This window comes from Canis lupus, chromosome 16, assembly GCF_048164855.1.
Source record: "Canis lupus baileyi chromosome 16, mCanLup2.hap1, whole genome shotgun sequence".
In the NCBI taxonomy this organism is placed as follows: Eukaryota; Metazoa; Chordata; class Mammalia; order Carnivora; family Canidae; genus Canis; species Canis lupus.
Window position 1 is genome coordinate 56,695,964 of NC_132853.1, and position 17,346 is coordinate 56,713,309.

The following is a 17,346-nucleotide window of genomic DNA, read 5'->3' on the forward strand; positions in this document are numbered from 1 at the left end:
GTTCTGCGAAAGAACAGGCCCGGTTGAGCGGGACGCGGCGCCTTGGGGGGCTGCCCATGGGCGAGGCCGCCCCGACTCCCAAGGGGAGCCCATCCTAGCGGGCTCCGGCGAGCCTTGGCCATACCCCAAGGCGCCAGGAATCTACCAGGAAACGCTTCTCAAGGGGCTGTGAGGCTGTGCCAAGGCTCTGCTATGGGGAGGGGAGGCCTCCTATGGCTCCCCTAGATTCCAGGGGCCCCTTAACCTAGGCAGGCCCCTCGTTCACTCAGCCACTAAGCACAGAAAGGTTTAAGGGACACCGTGTGTCCTTAGCTCATCCCATTATTCAGGGCAGTGGCACACGTACCTGAGGGATGCAGTCCTGAGAACTTGGCCCCTTGGGGACAGTTCCCATCTTATAGCTTTATCAGAAAGGAGGGTACCTTGGAGAAGACCACTCAGGACCCAGGCAGCTCCAATCAGCCACCAGATGACAGCCCTTCACTGTGCCACTCTGGCCCAGTTCATCTCAAAACAGACTCATCTGGCCAAGCGCCAGCATTTCAGCTCATCACAGGGCAGGATTAGAAAGGACTAGAGGAATTTGGTGCTCTCAGCAATTGGGGATGACCTCCCCACACCAGATTCTTCCAGAAAACATAAAATGTCAGTGTTTATATTCAGGAAAACCTGTGCGAAAATCACCATGTACTCCTATTTTAACTATTTTCAAGTTCAAATTTTTAATCTGAGCTGATAAGGTGTTACTGAAATCCTTCATGCTCTGCGTCCCCAAGTATTGCCTGGGAGCAGACTTAAAACAAGTCTAGAACCTCCAGGAAGGTTAACACTCCAGGATTTTGTTCACCATCACATCCCCAGGGCCTGACACTCAGTAGGTTGCTGATACCATCAGGAGAACAAATTCTTTGCAGCCTTGTGCACTTCTGCTTATATCCTATAAAACAAAAGGCTGGACCACAGAGTTAAATTGAAAGAGCATCCACTGTCCTGCAGAGTGTGGAACAGGGGCTTCTCAACTCTTAAATTCAGTGACTTTCCAGAAGAATGTCACCCCTGCTGCTGCTGCTACCCTAGTTGGGGCCAGAATGTCAGCTCCCTGAGTCTTCACGGTTTCATTTGCATACTCCTGAGACCTGGCATCATGCCAGGCGCATAGCAGGACCCACTAAATGCCAATGGGAAGGGCATATGTGAATATATTCTAATATCAGGAGATACTTAGATTCTACTAAGTATATATAAACACCTCTGTTCTGGGGCACCTGGGTGGCTCAGTGGTTGGACATCTGTCTTTGGCTCAGGTCCTGATCCCGGGGACCTGGGATTAAGTCCTGCATTGGGCTCCCTGCAGGGAGCCTGCTTTTCCCTATGTCTCTGCTTCTGTGTGTCTCGAATGAATGAATGAACGAATGGATAAAATCTTAAAAAAAACAAAACACCTCTGTTCTTACAGACATAGGAAACTAAACATTAACTGGATGAATAAATGGAATTTGGGAGTTGAAAAGGACTTCCCTCAGCTGTCAACTCCAAACCTCTTTTCACAAGTGATGAGAGGCCCAGAAAGGACTCGTCATCTGCCTGGCCTCATGAGTAAGAACCAGGCCTCTTGAGTAGTAACAGTCCACGCCTCTTCCCCAGCCACCATGCTAACTGCTAATTAAGTTCTTGCTCAAAATTCCCCTACTTGGGACTATTAACAGAAGGCAACTTGTGTGCCTGAAAAAGCCAATGTGCTCAAAGTCTTGACTGTGGCTTGAGAACTTTTCAGGTCATTCGGAAAGAGATAAGAATGTCAAGGAAATGTCCCTGCAGAGAAATAGGATTATGCAAAGAAGCGAATGGTCCTTTACTATCCTTCAGGCACAGGACAGACCAGCAGTCCCAGCTCACTGCCTAACAGACGGACGCTGCTCCTTCCCATTACATTCAGTCCTGCTCAGATCAGGCTGAAGGCTTCAAAGGCCTGCCTGACAAACGGGCCATAAACTAGAGTAGTTTTGATTGCTGGACAAAAAGGTCAGGGGCAGTCCTGAGTAATGCAGTACCTGCTGTCACCTATCACACAGGAAAAAGTAAAATTTTTCTCTCTCTTTTTTTTTTTTAATTTAGATTTTGAAATCCATTATTCCAACAAAGATTTGACTCTGATGCTCAGGAAGGGGATGGAACCTGCAGACAGAGACTCATGTCCAGGGTCTGGGACCAGCCATGGACCTGGGATACTCTATTTCGTACCCATTGTCTTCCGCACCATCTGGATAGAAGTCAGGAGAGCAGGAGGCTCTGCAATGTTAGTGAACAGACCAGTGAGACAACAAATTCTTTTATTTGCCAGCGAAGAGCAACGCAGGTATCCAGAGATAGGACGCTACTCTCTAATCTGACCTCCTGGCTGGGGTAATGCCACAAAGGCTTCGTTGTTCACTGGCTGTAGGCACAGTAGCTTCTCAAGGAAAAATAGGGTTTTTCTACAAAAAAAAAAACTTATGTGAGGTTGACTGGGGAGAGGACAACTAGAATGGAAACAGTACCAGGACACTCAGCTTCCCTAACCAGGTTCAACATTGACACACATTTCCCACGGTGGAAATAACCGAATATTAGAGTTAAGACTTTCTGCCTTTAACTCCTTTTCAATATCAGCAAGATTTGGGGATTCTTTTCAGAAAAGTGTCTGTAACTTTTGTTTGAGGCACAGGAGGACGATGGCAGACACTTAAGGCCATGTTTCTATTAGCTCTGTCTTCCCCTTGACTATCTTAAGGCCTCCTACCTACCCAACTTGGCGAGACTATCTGACTTCAGGCTATTTCCAGTCCTCCCGTGAGAAGAAACACCATGTACAGAAGTTGATGGCACTGCACTCCACATGTTTTCCTCGGGAGTTTCAGTCAAGGCAACCGTGACAGCTTAGTCATCCACAGTGATGTTTCGGAAAAGGTATGCCATGGACTCCCCGTTGTGGATTCTCCGAATTGCTTCAGAAAGAATCAGACTGATATCCACCGTCTTTATCTTGGGACACTGCAGCTTCTGCACCTCATGAGGGACAGTGTTCGTCACCACCACCTGGTCGTTGCAGCAACGGAAGATAAACACGGTTACTGATGTGTCCCCAATGTGGACCTGCCATCCAAGTTCCAAACTATAAAACCTTATTCCGAGTACAGTTTTTACAAACTAAACTGATCTGACTTTATACAAGACAAAGGTTACATGGTTGAACACATAAGATTATGAAGGTCCCAGTGTACTTATGCAGAAATGTAGGGTGAGCCGCAGCACAGTGCACAATGTGCACGCAATCCAGGAAGAATCCAAGTCTTGAGAGAAGGGCTACCACAGCTCCAAATTATACTGAAATACGAACTATACCCGAGCACATAAAGTGAACCTTTATGAAAACAGACATCTAATTCCTACCTATACATCTGGCCCAACACAATGCTAGGCACCAAGGGCATGACTTCAGAGGTCCGTCCTCTAGAGGTGGGTTAAGCAACATGGGTGGAGCCATTTCACCATTCCCAGAAGAGAGAACAGCAAATTCTAGGCCTGTTAAGAGCAGACCAACCTCATCAATGGAGGACTCCTCAATCAGGCGGGGGGCCTCTGCAGACAGGATGCCATGAGTGGCCATGACGTAAATCTTGTAAGCACCTCTTTCTTTCAGGATCTCCGCAGCAGCGACAAAACTTTCCACATCATCAATAATGTCATCCTGAGGAGAGACATTAGTAGTAAGTTAGTAGTAAGGAGCTACCTGCCATCTCTATAAACGACACACCTCTCTGCTCTTCCCTGCACTTCCTTTCAGAGGATCTCCAACTGGAGATCAGAGCCACCTGCCTGATTCCCGGACTGAACCTCTGGTGGCGGCAACAGAACCGTGTGGACTGTGCTTTGCGAGGCTGTCAGTACAAAGAGCAGCAAAGCCTACAGTCACGTGTAGTAGGTAAGGCTGGAGTTTGGGCCTGCCAAGACTCATTTCCCTGTTCCAAATCTCCGATTATTTCTACATAGCTGGGGTCCCATCTTTTTTTCAAGACAAAGTGAGATGAGAAGAACACAGAAATAAAGCCAGTCATTGTAATCAGGCCCGGCAAAGGCATTTAGAGCTGGGAGCAAACAGATCATGCTTAAGTACGAAGAATGAGACATTTGTTCTCATTAGTGAAAATGGAACCACTCATCTTTAGTTCATCTCGTGGCCCTAAAGCTGAAGGTTGAGCAGTCAGCTGGTCTGATGGAACCTAGACCCCTTAAGATGAAGGCTATTTATGGGGTTGAATTTTCTTATGGGAGTTCCTACGTTCTTTTTATACCTGTAGGTTATAATAATCCCTGTTCAACTATACAAAAATTTCTCCTTGTCCTAAAGGAGTTTGGGTGAGAAAGGATAGATGGATCCATTTAACTCTTATCATCTTTACCAGAAGTATAATCCCAAAGTGTACAACCTACTAGGAGCCCGCAGTGTCATCTCTGCACATGAAGGACGACACATGACCATACCACTATGATTGCGATGCGCCCTCCAACATCTCCGACTACAGTTATTGGTGGTTTCTCTTTGGCCATCATCACTAGCAAAACAAAACAAACCACAAGATCCCAGTTAGTTCTGTGTCACTAAATAAATACAATTGAAACCTCATTCCCTGGAAGTGGTGAAAAAAAAATTATTAAACAAAGAAAACTCTCCTAAATGAACCTGGGGTCTCTCAGAAACAGACTGTGTAGAGCAGTGCTAATAGAAACAGGTGAGCCAAATGTCATTTTACATTTTCTAGAAGCCACATTAAAAAAGTAAAAAGGGGGTGCCTGGCTAGCTCAGTCAGTGGAGCACACAACTTTTCATCTCAGTCGTGGGTTCGAGCCCTCTGTTGGGTGTAGAGATATTAAAAAAATAAAATCTTTAAAAAAAAAAAGTAAAGAAAAAAGTGAAATTAATAGATTTTGTCTGGTATATCCAAGATGTTTTAGTATATAACCGATATGCAAATTTATTAGAGATATTGGACCTTCCCCTTCACACTAAGTCTTCGATATTTAGTGCGCATTTCACAAAGACAGCACTTCTAGCTAGCCAGCCCTGTAAAGAGCTAAGAGCCACATGTAACTAGCAGCTACTGGTGTTCGGACAGCACAAGTCCAGAGTGGTAGGCTGAGGAAGATCTTACACACACAGAAGCAGCAATGCAATGCCATGCAAAAGAAATAATTCTACTTACACGGAGACTGATAATATAAAATAAATGCCACTCTGTAGAAAATCAAACAGGTAAAGGCTGCCAGGCAGAAAGCAAGCTTTACTTCATTTTCTTCCAAAGTAACTTTATTTGGACAACGTAACCTTATTACCAGATAACTACATGATTGACATCATCAATTTCCTGGAAATTAGGGACTTGAAGACAGTAACTGACTATGACTCCATCATTTCTTCTTGATTTTTTTTTTTAAGATTTTATTTATTTATTCATGAGAGACACAGAGAGAGAGAGAAGCGGAGACACAGGCAGAGGGAGAAGCAAGCTCCATGCAGGGAGCCTGATGTGGGACTGGATCCTGGGACTCCAGGATCACGCCCTGGGCCGAAGGCAGGTGTTAAACTGCTGAGCCATCCAGGGATCCCCTCTTCTTGATTTTTTTAAAGGATTTTATTTATTTATTTGAGAGAGAGTGAGAGGGCGTGAGTGGGGGAAGCAGACTCCTACCCACCGCCCCCTGAGCAGGGAGCCTAAAGTGGGGATCGATTCCAGGACCCAGGACCCTGGAATCGTGACCTGAGTGAAAGCAGACACTTAACCAACTGAGCCATCCAGGCGTGTCCATTTCTTCCTAATTTGATTGGTCCTTAAAGTACAGGCTTCCTATCTCACTACACAATTTATACCTAGAAAAGGCCCATCTGTGTACAAACCCAACTCCAGAATAGAGAAGTAAGAATTCACCCTCAAAAGAAGGTTAGCAAACAGAGAGAGAGAGAGAGAGAGAGAGAGAGAATATTTCATTAGAATAGACTAAGTATCCTACTTTTAAAGCTTTTTATTATTCTGAAATATTAAACCAGTAGTGGGAGAGGGACATAAGAATAAAACTCAGGGTAATTCTCTAGGTTAGCAGCTATCAGCAAACAAACCACTTTAGCAGATTCTTATCTACAGGTACCATAAATCTCAAAGAACAGGCAGATCTTTCTACATACCAGCAAATCAGCCGAGCTGAAATCCAGTACTATTTTATTGGCAGATTTCAATCAACATTTCCTGATTTCCCATCCCAGAAACAAGGGCAAATTTCTTTCTTTTTTTTTTTTTTGAATTAGGGCAGTCAAAAGGCTCTGCATATAAGTATGGTTTGGTAGTATTTAGGTAAAGATGGAGAAGATAAACCATCAGCATTAGGAAAGCTTCCCTAAACTGTCTTTATATTAAACCATGTGGTAGATGGTTGTGCTGACCTACCCACTTCTCAAAGAGATGTGGCCCCTTTTCTTGGCCACTTTCCTCTGTAAAAAGAGAAAAAAAGATTGCAAGCCAGTATCCCTCAAAGACCAATAAAAATTCAGCTCTAGTTTGATGTGGAAAACATGTCACAGTACTCCTCCTTACTACTTTGTAACTTTGTTTCTCCCAAAAAGCTTATCAGTGTAGAATGAAAAACACAGGCATGGCTAGGATGGAGGCTTAAAAGGTTTTTAAAAAGCAAGCATCTTTCCCGGTATGTTCATTCCCTGTTCATTACTAATTTTAGGATCTGGATAAAACTGAACAATTTGGTGGCTATTGGGGCACCTGGGTGGCTTGATGGCTGTGTGTCTGCTTTTGGCTCAGGTCGTGATCCCAGGGTCCTAGGATCAAGTCCCGCATCAGGTTCCCCACAGAGTCTGCTTCTCCTTCTGCCTAAGTCTCTACCTCTCTCTGTATATCCCTTAAATAAATAAAATCTTAAAAAAAAAATTTAGTGACTACTAAAAAACGGAGACAGACTTTATTAATAGGGTCAAGGGAAATGAACAGAACATCACAGGCTAAAAACAAAAGTCCCAAATTTTCTAAGCTTACCCCCCCACCAAAAAAAAAAAAAAACCACTCAAAATTCAAAATTATCAGAAGTAATGTATGTACTGGAGATTAAGGATAAAGGGTGCTAAAACTACCTTATGTTTAAGAATAAATGAAAAAAAAAAGAATAAATGAATTCTGCACATTGCTTATGGCCAGAAATCACAAACTGTATCAACTTACTGTAGTGAAAACATCAAGTTATCAAATGACCTCAAATCTAGAAGAAAGCAGGAAATTATCTTTTGCATTTATTTATTTATTTTAAATATTTTATTTATTTATTCATGAGAGACACACAGAGAGAGGGGCAGAGACACACAGGCAGAGGGAGAAGCAGGCTCCCTGCAGGGAGCCCCATGCGGGAGTCCCGAGACTCCAGGATCAAGACCTGAGCCGAAGGGAGGCGCTCAACTGCTGAGCCACCCAGGCATCCCCATATCTTTTGCTTTTAAAGTTACTATTTCTCATGTAAAATAATACTGCATTCGTAACCATCCTTAAATTTTACACTCTCTCCCCAGAGTCCGTTAACCAAACCTTCCTCTCTTGGAATATAGGGCAAGAAAGGGCCAGGAGGAATTACTCATTCCTTATCCGTTTTGATTTTGGTCTATTTTTAGTTCAATGGAAGGCCAAACTTTATCAACAGACTGGCATTAAAAAAAGAAGAAATAAAATAAGGTCTCCGGTAGGACTGGAACTGAAATTATCTTCAAGCCTACAACTCTATCCAGGTGCAAACAAGTCAAAACTAACATTTAAGAGATGCTTGAGGGAGCTAATGTCTGTTTTTGGTTTAGTGATGAAAATCACATCTTCATTTGTAAAATTACCAAGCCAGAAAAGTCAAGCCAAAAGAGGTGACTTTCTCTCCTTTTTGTGATCCAAACTCTTTCATTTTCACCACATGGCAAACACAGAGCAGTGCTGAGAGAGGCACCAACAGGCAACCCTTCCAAGTTCATTAGATGCCCTTGCCATCTATTACATCTATTACATCCTATGTAATCAATTCTATCTCATAAAACAGAAAAATTTATACAACTTTTATTTTTTTAAAGATTTATTTATTTATTAATGAGAGACAGAGATTGAGAGAGAGGGAGAGAGAGAGAGAAAGAGAGCGCGCAGCAGAGACATAGAGGGAGAAGCAGGTTCCACGCAGGGAGCCCAATGTGGGACCTAATTCCAGGACCCCAAGATCACTCCCTGAGCCAAAGGCAGACCACTGAGCCACCCAGGCATCCCAATACTTTTGGTCTTGTCCTAGCAGTCCAGTATCTTCATCTTCATTACAATTTTTTGAAATATTTTATTTATTTATTTATTTATTTATTTGACAGAGAGAGAGTGTGTGCATGCACACGCAAGCAGGAGGAAGAACAGAAGGAGAAGGAAAAGCAGGCTCGCCACAGAGCAGGGAGCCTAACTCAGGGCTTGATCCCAGGACCCTGAGATCATGACCTGAGCTGAAGGCAGACACTGAACTGACTGAGCCACCCAGGTTCCCCTCATCCTCGTTACTATTAGCCAAACTATTAAAATATACTGAAGTATAACTGATAATATAAAGCATATTTAATTTGGAAAGTATAATTATACAAAACTAGCACTTTTTAGAAGCATTCTCTTGGCTAAATCTGTTAGAAGGGATCAGAAAATGATCCTATGGCCGCTGTAAAAATTGTCATGTAAACACACCAAAGGTCTATGAAGGAACATACTGCTTTATAGCATCATATAAAATATTACAATAATTTAGCAAAATAACGTTTGACCCAGTAATTTTATTTCTCATCTTTTTAGGTACATTCTGTCACTTATGAAAGAACGTAAGTGAAGGTTAGTCACAGGTAGTATCATCTAGTGCTGAGTGTACACCCCATAGCCCAAATCTTGGTTCGTAAATCTTGGTTTGTAAATACCACTTTCCACTAAAGGCACTGGGGCTGCTTGTTGAAATGACTGATTCCAGGGTGAAGTAAGTACAGGATAAATATGGAACATCTAGGGCACCTGGGTGGCTCAGCAGGTGAAGCGTCTGCCTTCAGCTCAGGTCATGATCTTGGGATCCTGGGATCAAGCTCTGCATCAGTCTTCACATCAGGTTCCCTGCTCGGCGGGGAGTCTGCTTCTCCCTCTGCCATTCTCCCCTCTCACACCCCCGCCTCTCAAATAAATAAGTAAAATCTTTAAAAGAAATATGGAACATCTAGTTATATCAGAAAGTAAGTATCAAAAATGACAGGGACATGTCAAAAGAACACAGGAGGGGCTCAAAGGCTCTCTTTGGTCAAGTCTAAGACCATTTGACTTGTAATAAATTTGACAATTAATTACAATAAATAGTAGCAATGGATTAGAACACCCTGAATAAATTAAGGTTCTATGAATCCATTCTGATAGAACTGAATTTCAACAGGGAAGAAAGAGAACCATAGTAATAACTGATTTGACCTAATATGAAGGAATACTCCCCAATAAAAGGATATTCTATAGAACAACTGGACTATACTCTTCAAAAGTGTCAAGTTCATAAGAGACCAAGGACAGAAGTGCTGTTCCTGATTAAATGAGACTAAAGAGAAAGGTCAACTGAGTCTGATGTGTGATCTTTATTGGGTTCTAGGTCAGAAAGAAATGATTTTTCCTTTGCTCTGAAGGACACAGTAAGCCAAATGGTAAAATAGGAATAAGGTCTGCAGATTAGGTAACAGTATTGTAACAATGTCCGTTTCCGGAGTCTAATAATTACACTGTGGTTATGTAAAAGAATATCTGTTTTTATGAAATATTTACTGAAGCATTTAGGAATATAGACGTTATGTCTACAACTCACCCTCAAGTGGTTAAGAAAAGGATGTGTATCTAAGTGCTAAATCTGGGGACTCCGAGCAAAGAGTAGAGAGAAATTCTGTATTCTTTCAGCTTTTTTCTAAGATTGCAGTTTGTTCAAAATAAAAAGCTAAAGTATGGCTCCTGAAGCTCCTGTCATTCCAAAACCTGGCTCCCCCAGCTCCTGGCTGCATCTCAGCTGCCTTGCTGGCATGAGAGATGACACAAGTAGCTCTAAGAAAATCATGCGAAAACAAAAGATCACCCGAAGATCTACTGAAGAGCTTAGATGAACTCTTGACACATAATCAGGGCTCAAAAAGTGTTTATTATTAACAGCATTTCTTCACAGCCAAAGCCTGGAAAAACTACATGTTCATCAACAGACAACTGACTGAATAAATTGTGGTATATCCCTAAAGTAGAACACTTATGAAACTAAAAGACCAAGAGGTATGTCCAGACTGACAGGGAAGGAGGTCTTGGATGAGAAAAGCAAGGGGGAGAACAATGTGTCTGATATACTACCGCCGTGTGAAAATGCGAGAAAGAAGTATGTTATCTGCTTGCCTATGCATACAGCCTCTAAATGGATATAAGAAACCAACTATACTGCAGATCAGAGTTAGCTGAGGGAAACTTTTTTACTGTAAAGAATTTTATACTTTTTAAATTTTGAAATATGGGGATATATTGCTTATTCAAGAACTTTAATTATGAAATCCTCAAATAAAATGCTGCAAAAAAAAAAAAATGCTGCAATACCAAAAATTTAAACTAAGACTTTATTACTTGTTTCTCTTGTATAAAAACCGCTGAAATTGGGATGCCTGGGTGGCTCAGAGGTTGAGTGTCTGCCTTCAGCTCAGGGCATGATCCCGGGATCTGGGATCAAGTCCCACATCGGGCTCTCCACAGGGAGCCTGCTTCTCCCTCTGCCTGTGTCTCTCTCATGAGCAAATAAATACAATCTTTAAAAAAAAAAAAAAAAAAAGTTACATGCCTTTCCAACTGAGCCAGCCAGGCATCCCATCGTGGTATTTTTAGGTAATTGAATGGGATTGCATTGGTTTCCCCTTTTGTTAAAGGAGATGGTGTTACATTCAGACTCCATAAGGACAACTGAACTAATCTGGGTAGCACTTAGCATTCAGAGTGTGAAATAATTTTAGCTTTAGCTAAAACGTTGTATGTGTGACGGTGTGAATCTTAAGCTTTTATATTTTGGGAGGGTGGGTGATAGTAACCACTGACTATACCAGGCTTTGGGATCCCAGTAACTTTTAAGCACTTATTTTAGTAATACAACCCTTTGACCTGATACCTGACTAACCTGTTATTAATCCAGCAGTGTGGAGGCTATTTCTTTCCATGGATTTTGAGTGGTAATAACTGGCATTCTATACCAGAAGATAACAGTATGCTTTTTAGAGGAATCTCTAAAATTTGTATCTATTTGCCATGCTCCATAAACATACAGAGATTAACAGGGTGGGGAAATATCAGAATGGTTATACCTCCAACAGGTTACTTCAGACAGGCTCCTGTCAGAGGTGTAAACATTCTAACTTTTTTATCCTATCAAATTGCCATCAATTGGCACATGCAGGGGGCCCAATGTGGGACTCAATCCCAGGACCTCAGGATCACGCCCTGGGCCGAAGGCAGGCGCTAAACCACTGAGCCACCCAGGCGTCCCATGTATGTGACTTCTGATCTTGGGGCTATAAGTTCAAGCCCCATGCTGGGTGTAGAGATTATTTAAATATAAAAATCTTTAAAAAGCAAAAGACCAAGATACCGTTCATCCATATACGTATTAACTTCTAGCCATTCATATTATTAAAACTTTCTTCGATTTACAAGTGAAATAAGAACATAGAGCTAATCTTACAGGGCAACTCCAGACCCGGGTGGACAGTAGCATTTTTGACCATCGGGGGAGAATGGCGACCATCATCCATGTCCAGCTCTGTACACTGAGCTTCTCCGTGGATCACAGCTAACCCCAGACGCAGTCTCTCAGCATATGACTGGGCCCTACGAGAAAGACAACAGGAAACGGAAATTCATGGAAAGAAAACCCAAGTGTCACTATCTCAACACTTTATTAATCATCAAATGAAAACATCATCTGAACTTTTACGGACACACAAAGGAATGATTTAGGCAATTCAGGAGATGGGGCCTAGACCAGAACGTAAATGCCTCAAGAGGCACAGGAGTTGAGATGTGGGCCAGCATCTGATTGTACATGATTCTGTTTCTCCGCTTTGTCCAATATTATAACACTTATCTTCAGAAGATGGAACCTTGTTCAAAAAAGGTCTCTTAAAAACCATTGCCTGAAAAACATTCATGGTCCTCTGTTTTCCTTTTCCTGAGAATCTGAAGGAAGAACTTCCTTTTCTCCTACAGGAAGGAAAACCGAGTAATTCAGGGACCGCCTTGTATTATTTGGAGACTAGCGATAAAGCCCTGGTGGGAACAGGACAATACCGTGGGGGAAAGCTGGAGCCAATGAGCTTTTCCAGGCCAACATGATTACATGCTCTGAGTTCCCAAACAGCTCATTTTGACTTCAGAAGCACCCAAAAGGAATTTTTATGAATGTCCAACATATTTACCTTTTGGCAGCATCAGGAGACTTAGCTACTATGACTGCATTTCTGTAATTTGGAATCTAGATTTGAAGGAAAAATAAGAAAATACTGAAAAGTTATCACAAAGTAACACCTGGGTGCTGGTGTGACACTTTTCCCTCTCGTAACAATGATCCATACTAGCAATCACATACTCTAGAGTTTCACTTACACGTTTAAAATTTAACACTTATCAATTAACATCATTGCAAAAGTACTGCTACATCAAGAAGATTAAAAAATAATTACTTCTTAACACCTTCATTTAAGAAAACATAAGCAAATTGCTAAAGATACTTAGAAGGAAATCCATTTTTAATGGCTTTAAAAAATACGATCGTCCATGCCTACATGCTGACCCTATCTGGCTGCCTCAGGCACTGAGACTTAAGGGAAAGACCATCTGATGTGCCTTTCAATATTGAAATCTGATACCAGAGAAAAACTACATAGGGTCTCTTTTGAGGACAATGGGGTGTTTGCTGGTGGCTCCTCACTTCTTCCTGGATATACTGAAGCAGGAAAGGTGAGGCTCTAAGGTTGTCCACGGGAAAGCTGAAAAAGCCTTGTATTTCCTTTTGATGAAGATCCATAGTGATAATGTGAGTTAAACCTGAAATTTTAAAACAAAAAATTACAACGTTCACCCCTACAAGTTAATGGCCACAGTGGACATAAACTAGACGCCCACTCCTGTTTCCTAACCGAAGCCTGAAAGCAGGGACTGTGTTGTGGACAAGCACATTAGTCATAGACTTCATCTGGAACCTCAACAACACTTAGTGAGCTCAGAATGTTGTCAAGCCTCATGTCAAAGAGCCTATGACCTTCCACATGGAGAGAGACCTAGAGCAGAGAGGAAGGTGCTCTCCTATACTATCCTAACTAGCTTGGTCCTGAAAATTAAGAAAAGTCAGGCACAAGCAAAAATATGAATATGTAAAGTTAGAAAACATGGAAGAAGTAATGGGTGTAAAAAATAGGCCTTGACTAAAGACTGTAAGAAGTTTAAAGGCCTGTGGCTAGAGCAGAAGGAATTAAGAATATGAAAGCTAAATAATACACATATTAGGAGATAAAAATCCATATACCACAAAGGTAAGATAGTGGAGAGTTTGGAACAATTTCTCAAGGTCATAAAAGAATGAGTCAAGAAGTATTCTTATAGAAAAAAGATGATAGACATACTCTTATAATCAGTCGTGCTGAACAAAAAAGGTACATATATAAAAACATTGCAGATAATCAAAGGTTACTGCAAACCCTCTAGAGCAAAGAACCAGTAATTACCCGTTCCTCCCCAAACAGCTACACATCTTGAGAGAGGATGGAATCCAAATGTTTCTCAGGGCTTGAATGTGTATTAGAGTTTTTAAGTAAACACGCCAGGCAAATAAAATCCCAATTACCATCAGGTGTTATTACATTTGATTCACGGGCCAGAAAGTATGTTGCCGCTACAAAAACACAGAATAAAAGCAATGAAAATGAGCTGCTATTCAGAGACAGTCAGGAGGGGAAGAAAGGAGTACTACATAAACTGGAGAAGCCACAGAAGAAAAACCCAGTTTAAAACTACGTACAAAAACAGCAGCTAGCTAACCAAGGCAAATATGTAAACCTACACCTGAAGCTCGAAAGATCCCATTAGGACGCCAGGATCACAGCTAAAGTTTTCATGAGAAGATGAGATGGGGCAGAATGATGAGAAAGTCCAGGATTAGTGGAGAGACAACATCACTGTCAAGTTAAGACAAAGAGGAGAGGAACACATGAGAGTTCATACCTAAGCTCACACACCCCTAACCAGAACTATCAAAAGGAAACAGGAAGGAAGTAATTAGTGAACAACACTTAAGAGAGAGGCCCCAAATTAGCTGAGGTAGGGACTAATGTCAAGCAGAAAGAGTCCTAAGTGACAGGGCGGGCTCCCCAGGGCCTGCGTCCACACTCACCTGCTTTCGCCAGCATGGACGCCAGGAGCTTGCACACAATGGAACCCCTCTTCCGCATCTTGCTTTGCTTGCTGTAGGGGAAGTACGGGATGACTCCGATAATGTTCCTGGCACAGGCAGTCTTCAGCGCGTAAGCCATGATCAGCAGCTCCATCACAGCGGTGTTCACATCTCTGAAACAGTCGACATTTGTATTTGGGGGTTAGTTTCATTCATCAACCCCCAAAAAAGATGGAAAAGTCAGCCCAAGAAATGGGCTGCCAAGATGGGCGTCATGGGCATTTTGTCACCACACTGGCTTATGATGGCACCTCACAAATCCAGAGGAAAGCTTCTGAGCTCTTCTTTTTAGCTGTGCTTAGGTAAATCCATAGCAGTTATCCACGCTCACCTCTGCCTGGATCTTCTGTCAATGACACAGTCGCTGGAGTGGCATCGGAGGCAGACATCAACTGCTGGCCAGGGTGAACCAGCAGCCGCTGGCACCATCCAGGGACGGCAGACTCAGGCCAGCGCACCGGCCCCCTGCTGCCTGTGACTGCCAAGGGAAACCCACTGCCTCTGCTAGTTAGCTGCCATCTCCAGAAAGGATGTGTTCTCCGTTCTTCACGGGGTAGAGGGTAGGGTGGAGGATGGGGAGTCTTGGAACTAAGTTTTCAAAAATCGCCTCATCCTTTTTTCCTCAAGATACACAGATGCCCAACAAAGATTACCCAGAGAGACAAAAAGAGGAATCTGAAAGACATTAGAAGGAAAGGCTACTTCCAGTTTCAATAAATGTGGATTGCTACCTTTTGCCAAGGCTGATTGAGCGTAATGTGGGCTCTGCCCTTAAAAAAGGTGAGAACCAGGTCACCTGGGTGGCTCAGTCGGTTAAGCGTCTGCCTTTGGCTCGGGTCATGATCTCAGGGTCCTGGGATCAAGTCCTGCAATGGGTTCCCTGTTCAGTGGAGAGCCTGCTTCTCCTTCTCCCTTTGCCCGTCCTCCCCACTTGTGTTCTCACATGCTCTTCTCTATCCCTTGCCCCTCCCAAATAAATAAATAAGTAATCTTCAAAAAAAAAAAAAAAAAAAAGGTGAGAACCTTAGGGCAGAGGGAAGGTCATCAGTGGGGCTTCAAGCTGAGTGCCTTGCATCACTCTACCCATGTCACCTGGGAAGGTCTGAGACTAGAGCCAAAAGTGGCCCTAACAGGGTCCTCCCTGGGCTTCAGAGAATGGGGCTCCCACACTCATGACTATATCCTCAAAAAAGAGAAAAAAAATAAGGTGAGAACCTTGAAATCCTTCAGGATGCTCTTCTAATGCTCAACCCTCCCTCTCCAGCCTCTTCCTACCCCTCTTGGATTATCCAAGAGTCCTCAGACACCCACCCTTTTGGGTAAAGAATGTATCTCCCCTGCCTTCCCAAAAAAGAGGATCATTTCCCATGTCTTGGTTTCTATCCATGTGAGGAGTAGGCTCTCAGGTGTCCTTAAACTGTCTGCTACATAGCAGTGATGCTGCCCTCATTTACAGCAAAATGGAGAGCTTGCCATCAACATAGCAGAAGACTTTATAATGCTTAGGTAGGTAAATGAAATACTCCTCACGAGATTGCTCCTTAGCCCGAAGGACAGAGAGGCCATTTTCCCAGTCTCTCTGCCTCTCTCCAAGGGCGCCCATCCTTAGTGCACCTGGGCATGAGACACTGCAAAGACATTCCTGCCCTCTGACAAGAATGTGTTTTCCACATCCACATTCAACTTACAGAACACCAGCCTCACCTTTGTAATTCGGATTTTTTTTGTAAGTTCAGGGTACTGTCATAAAAGCATTTCTTGCAGCGGGTAGATATAACTGACTCAGGACTCGACTTGATACCTACGACACTCCTTTCAGACTGCTGATAGGTTACATTGTTTTCCAGATGTTTCCTTCCTCTGAAGTAAATTGGAGCACCTTTCCTCCTCATACTCCCAAATCAATAATGTCCCAAGTCTGGCATCAAAAAATTAGAGGACACACAACCTCTTGGTAAAATCAGGAGAAAATACTCATCAAACACTTTCAAGGTACTTGGGAATTCATTACACTTGGTCATTTTTAGTTCATTCATATATTCAACAAATACTTATTGAGCAATGTGAATCAGGCACTGTGTTAGGTGCTGGAGATAAAATGGCAAAGCCGACCACATTTCAAGAAAATGCCAGAGGCGCACATTGGATCATCTTTGTGGTAATCATATGTCCCAAGAAAGAACACATCTAACTCAGTGTGCTGCCTCCCAAAGACTTCTATACTTGATTCTGCAGAGGGGAGAGCTTCCTTTCCCCCATCCAATCACCTAAATTGATGCCTTGTAGGTTCTGAATGTTAAGCTGGAAGGCTGCATAGCACTGGGAGGACAGTGTGTGTGTAAATACTTCAGGAGTCCGTATTGAGACTGAACACCAGGCATCATATACACCATAGCAAAGTCCTCTTCTGCATATAGACTGTTTGACAATATTAGAAGTACAATCAGAGCTTTCTTAACGTTCCACTGGTGTGCTAGTGTGTGGCACTGTAAAAGCTCCGCTGGCCACGGTTTCTTATCAGATCTCAATGCCAACAATATACTTAGAATGAAGTTAATTGAATAGATTCTGGAAGAGTATCTGTCCAGGTGGTGGGCTTTTAGCTGGCTTTGTGATAGCATTTATAATACACAACCACGGTCTACAATGAGGTTTCGACAACACACCACAAGGTGGGCTCAGAGAGTAAGATGTTAATATAACAAGATGAACCATTTCAGAAGGGCCTTGATTTCAGCGTAACTCTTCTTACATTAATTACTTATTTCTGCCATG

The 17,346-nt window shown here is 42.7% G+C and overlaps 1 protein-coding gene and 1 long non-coding RNA gene across 2 annotated transcripts in view; one reads left to right on the top strand and one right to left on the bottom strand.

Annotated features, from left to right (window-relative positions):
• Window positions 1–4,823, top strand: LOC140607188 (uncharacterized). The gene is made up of 2 exons (XR_012009315.1): window positions 1–1,596; window positions 2,116–4,823. It is a non-coding gene; the product is annotated as an uncharacterized lncRNA (long non-coding RNA).
• The window catches only part of PRPSAP1 (phosphoribosyl pyrophosphate synthetase associated protein 1), a 25,728-nt gene continuing 10,695 nt past the window's right edge, over window positions 2,314–17,346 (bottom strand). The window contains exons 4-10 of the mRNA XM_072781695.1: window positions 14,512–14,684; window positions 13,054–13,169; window positions 12,542–12,597; window positions 11,809–11,954; window positions 4,522–4,592; window positions 3,581–3,727; window positions 2,314–3,075 (exon numbers count right to left, since the gene is read on the bottom strand). Coding sequence (XP_072637796.1) covers window positions 2,917–3,075; window positions 3,581–3,727; window positions 4,522–4,592; window positions 11,809–11,954; window positions 12,542–12,597; window positions 13,054–13,169; window positions 14,512–14,684 — 868 coding nt within the window. The 3' untranslated portion in view covers window positions 2,314–2,916. The remainder of the gene's footprint in view (window positions 3,076–3,580; window positions 3,728–4,521; window positions 4,593–11,808; window positions 11,955–12,541; window positions 12,598–13,053; window positions 13,170–14,511; window positions 14,685–17,346) is intronic.